General features: G+C 38.0%; 1 protein-coding gene across 3 annotated transcripts in view; it reads right to left on the bottom strand.

Annotated features, from left to right (window-relative positions):
• The window catches only part of PRIM1 (DNA primase subunit 1), a 10,915-nt gene extending 5,920 nt beyond the window's left edge, over nucleotides 1-4,995 (bottom strand). For 2 of the 3 annotated variants that reach the window (XR_006888603.1, XM_046661106.1), the window contains exons 1-5: nucleotides 4,616-4,995; nucleotides 2,506-2,597; nucleotides 2,192-2,333; nucleotides 528-597; nucleotides 5-96 (exon numbers count right to left, since the gene is read on the bottom strand). Coding sequence is in view for 2 of the 3 variants with exons in the window: in XM_046661106.1 (XP_046517062.1) it covers nucleotides 5-96; nucleotides 528-597; nucleotides 2,192-2,333; nucleotides 2,506-2,597; nucleotides 4,616-4,775 (556 nt within the window). In the remaining variant the exon portion in view is untranslated. Of the gene's footprint in view, nucleotides 1-4; nucleotides 97-527; nucleotides 598-2,191; nucleotides 2,334-2,505; nucleotides 2,601-4,615 lie in introns of all 3 variants that reach the window. The other variant, XM_046661097.1, reaches the window with a different exon arrangement.
• Between the last annotated feature and the right edge of the window lie 6 nt (nucleotides 4,996-5,001).

The following is a 5,001-nucleotide window of genomic DNA, read 5'->3' as shown; positions in this document are numbered from 1 at the left end:
CTACCTCTGGTTCTATGTTTGATGTCAGATTCAGCTTGGTTCTCCTCTTTTTCCGCTTCACTAGTGAAAATGGCATCCAATTCATGGCAGATAGAGCTACAAATAATAGAATAAGAGAATTTTAAAGCTGGTTCTTGGTCAACATTACCCAGTGTATGACAGCGTGTGAATCCTACAAGATTTTCTGTGATAAAATTATGTGGCCAACTAAATTCGGGATATTCTAAAAACCATAATCTCTTCTGGGAGTTTTCCACACACATTAGCCTATTAAAGGCTGGGAAATCTTGCAGTAAAGAACTTTTAATCTGTTTAAGTCAGCAGTTCCCAAACTTATTTGAACTTAAAATCTTTTCCTTGCATAACAGCAGCTGAAAAACTTGTGTTCTGTGGAACTCACTAGCAAATGTTCTCCTAGGGCATCATCAATAGCCTCAGAAGAGCTGGAAGGGATCTAATCCAATCTACTTCACATTCAGAACAACAGTTGCAAACAAGAAAGGAGTCAACAATGATCTGGAACATACCTTATGGTTGGAACAGCAAATGGATCAAACTGATCCACTTTCTGTAAATCAATAGGCACAGAAATGCGACCTGCAAGAACCAAAAGTTATAAACTGATGATTGTGGAATACAAATCATTATAGGCTGTCTCCTATGACTTATTTTTGGCTAAAATTTTAATCTAAGACTTATCTGTTAAAAACAATATTTAGAAATATAAATGAAAAATACTTTTACATTAGCCGTGCCCTTTATTTCTCTGAAAAAATGACCAAAAAATAAGCGTGAAAGACTTGAGCTATTACCTAGTTGCTCTTTACTTTTATTTCTATCTCCGTCTTCCTAATATCCTCCTGTATTTAAGTAGAGAACAACCTCAAATTTAGTGAGTCCTGAAAATGGAATAAAATTCTTGGAAATAATTCCTTTAATTATCTTGGTTTGTCTGCTGAGATCAAAACAGACACCTATATGTTCGGCATCTTTACAAAGCATTTTGGAATTAAAATAGGTAACACCATACTACCCTTTTACAGTTCTCCACACTGGGACACCACATAAAATTCATCACATCTCAAAAATGAGATATTGACTCTAAAGAATGTGAGGTGGGTAACAAGTAAAATAATTAAGGGAATTTGGAGTTGCTGTTTGTAGACAAAGCAAAAAGACTACAGCTACTTAAGGGGAAAAAGATATAATCAAATGTTTACAGTCACGAATGAACATTATTATTTACCCAAACCTTGAATATTAGAATAAGGGGATACCCACTGAAGCTTTGGAATTAAGCTTAAAATAAATACCAAGAAATATTAAGCTTATTACTAAAAGAAGCTAATTACTAAATATTAAGCTTATTACTAAAATCACACAGTTGACAGGTTTGAAAAGGGGCTATATAAATCTATGCCCTACAGAGTCACTGTAGATTATTAAAGGAAACTACACAATTCGGGAGAACTGAATATGTGACAGACACTTTTCTAAGCTCTTTACAATTTAGATCTTCACAATAACTCATTGAGGTAGGTACTGTTATCTCCATTTTACAGATGAGAAAACCAAGGCACAGAGAGTAGTTTGCCTCACATCCCACAGCAAGCGGCAGAGCTGGACTGTGGACACTACCAAGGACAACTATATACTTCTCTGTTATGTCCCTTGGTTGGATGGAGCAAAGTTGATGCCAGTATAACCACTTTTATATTTATTTTAAAGTCCGTTTCAGTCCATCAAATCTTACCTAAGAGAAATGTGAAAGAGGAAAACTAAAACTACTGAAAAAGAACTGAGGGAGGCAGCAGAGGATTTTGAGTGTTAAGAGCTGAACTCTGTTCCCAGCTCTGACACAACTGGTTTTAAGACTGTGGCGAAGTCACTTGAATCTCCTGGGCCACTGTCTTCTCTTCTGTACAGTGAGCGCTGTCGTGTGATTTCTCAGTTCCTCTCCAACTCTGATTCTCACACTGAACCTCAGAAACCCAACTGAGAATTATTTACATGGTGGAAACTCATCTGGTAGCTACTAATCAACAATTAAAAATAAATAAATTTAGGTATTAGCTGATAGAAAAATTCCTCAACTTTTAATATCTCAGCCATCATATGTATTCACACCCAGCGATATGCTGACTAAAACAAAAAATAACTTGCATTTTTCTTTCCATTCTTTACACAGTACCTGTTTTCGGATGAACACTGAAAGGGCTCTTCAGTAAATGATTGATTCCTTTGCTAACGTTGATATCCAGCCGTGGAAAACAGTACTGGAGCATAATCTCCCACTCAAGCCAGGGTCCACATTTCTCATTTTTGATGTTACTCTGAAAGCAGATGCAAGTCCGGCATGAGGGGATCAGTAGGAACTTCTAAAGCTTTCTTTAAAAGTGGTTAAAAAATGATCTTCAACCATCTTTAACTTCCTCAGCCAAACAAGTAGAATTTAATTAAGAATTGCAGCATTGTACGTGTGATACAGATTTCAGTGGAACATACCGGACATTGGCTGGCTGCCTTCTTCAAATACTCCCAACGCTGAAGTGAACTGTGATGCTTTTGGAAGTTCTGTTGAAGGTCATTATGCATTGGTGATGGGTCTTAATTAAGGAACACACTCATTTAGGGCACATCAGTGAACAACTTATTTTCAGTATGTATTACCACAAGGATATCTTAAGTTTATATAGAAAGTAATTATTGTTTTCTAAAATGCAAATATTAAATTTAAACACATTTCCTTAAATTCCCCTGTAAAAGTACAGTAGTGCTATGACAGAAAGAATGCCAAAATAACTATATAGTTTAACGTAAAACCTTTCCCTGGTTGGCACATATTTCAAGTAAATGATCCAGCATTCTTTAAATAGCCATTAAGAGAAGTGAGCTGTGAGGACAAGCAGATGGAGGCCAGAAGAGGTCCTAGTGGAGGAGAGACAGCGGCCATGGCTGAACACTTCAAAGAAGCAAGTAGGTGTCTTGTCTGCATGACTTATCTTGAAAAACCCGTGTCCTGAAATATGGCGTGTCTGCTGCCTCCAGTGCATCAATTCACTGCAGAAGGAGCCTGATGGGGAGGGTTTATTGTACCCCTTCTGCTCTGTAGTCTCTCAGAAGGTCGTGAGGCTTGGTAGCCCCCTGCGGGTGCTGGTTTCAAAGATCAAGGAGTTAGAGCCCGAGCTGAGAGCTGTTCTCCAGATGAACCCGAGAATGCACAAGTTCCAAGGAAATACAAGAAAAGGCCCAGAATGTAATTGCCTCTTTAACAACAGTAAATGAGGAAGATAATTTCAAAAGAAGGAAAAAGAAACAAAATTTTAATATTTCAGTGTTATTCTGCACGGATCTGACCTTGGATGTTGACACAGCCAACAACCCCCTCATCATTTGTGAGCACCTGAGGAGTGTCTGCTGTGGGCATTTCAAACAGTATTGTATGAATAAACAGACCTGGGGCCATAAACAGCAAGTGTTGTGGACCTTAAACTCATGAGAATGACCAGCCTACAAATCATCTGCTGATGATCACTGTGAACAAACTTTGGAGTGGTTCTGAAAAAGTGAAAGAGCCTGAAGGAAAATGTCCAATGGGAAACATAGTGATGCACCTTGGAGTGTCCTTTCCACCCACAATTACCACTTTCATTCTAAACTTATTCTCCCACAGGAACATAGAAAACTTTCTCTACCTTCTGCTTAGCTGCTCATGTAGACCTGCTGGATAATTGCCAAGAGTTGTCACTAATCACCAGAAGTGGCCGAGGGGGATTTACATGGGGGATAAGATTTTCACTTAATTAGAGATGCCCCAAACTCTCCATGCAGATAGTGTCACCAATACTGCAAATGACAAGAAAATGGCACCTCTGTGGGGAGATCAGGTCCAGGAAGCCTGTGTCTGTAACTGTGGCACATTCTGATTGACACTTCCCTGCACAGAGCTCTGGAGCAAAGATCAGGCAGTTTTCAATGTATCAGGAAGAGAGAAGATAAGGAGGGAACAAACAAAGAGGTATGAATTCATTTTGAGATGAAGGAAGAGAATAAAGTATGGTGAATGAGGATGACTTAAGTGTCCATGAGGAACTGACAGTCAAGTGGAGCTGGAGTTTGAGAAGGAGCAAGCACCCAAGGTGGGAAGAAGATGGGAATTCCGTGAAGAAAGAACATGTATTTCCGCATAAAGTAGAAATATGTTTCTTGTGCTGCCAGTGGAAATAAAGTCAGCCTGGCTCATCTAGTGAGTAAACTGAGAAGATCCCAGTGAGGTGGGAATGCAACTGGGTGCCCGCCTAAGCATTTTATTGTATTCCTCACCTTCATGCCAGTGGTAAATGATAAAAACAAAACATTAACAGTAAAAATAAATAAATAGCCATTAATTCTAGGAGGATCAACTTCCAAAACGTGGAAGTTTACTTACGAAATGGTCTCCTTTCTCATTGTATTGCAGACTGGAAATACAAAAATGCAGAAATACAGGAGATGTTTTGTATAAAAAAGATTAAACTTATAAGAATAAGTATATGATAAATGTAGGGAGAACACACTTATAATATCATAGATCAATATAAGTACCTCACATAGAAATGGTCTTGAGAAAGGATATTTTCAGGAACAAGGGCTAAAATCTTATCCCAGCTTTCTTTATTTTCAAGAATATCTTGACCCACCAAGGCATATCCTTCAAAGTATTTTTTTATTATGCTTATAGATTTTCTGTAGAAATAACAATAACAAAGTCCCAACACTATTAGCAACACATACATCAGGTAGCTTTTGTTGCCATTTGGGAGGCTAGGGCTTATTTTCACTGAATTTCTGGAACGTAACTAGGTAAAATGAGAATAATATCCCTTCACAGTGTTATGAGAGTTAAATGAGACCCTCTAAGGGCAGAGAACCTAGCACAGTACCTGGTTAGAACAGATATTCAAGAAATGTTTACTTCTTAAACTCCACAACTTAAAAGGTTAATATCATAAATATGTAACA

The sequence above is a fragment of the Equus quagga genome, chromosome 1 (genome assembly GCF_021613505.1).
Source record: "Equus quagga isolate Etosha38 chromosome 1, UCLA_HA_Equagga_1.0, whole genome shotgun sequence".
In the NCBI taxonomy this organism is placed as follows: Eukaryota; Metazoa; Chordata; class Mammalia; order Perissodactyla; family Equidae; genus Equus; species Equus quagga.
This window is presented reverse-complemented; position numbering and strand designations above follow the sequence as displayed.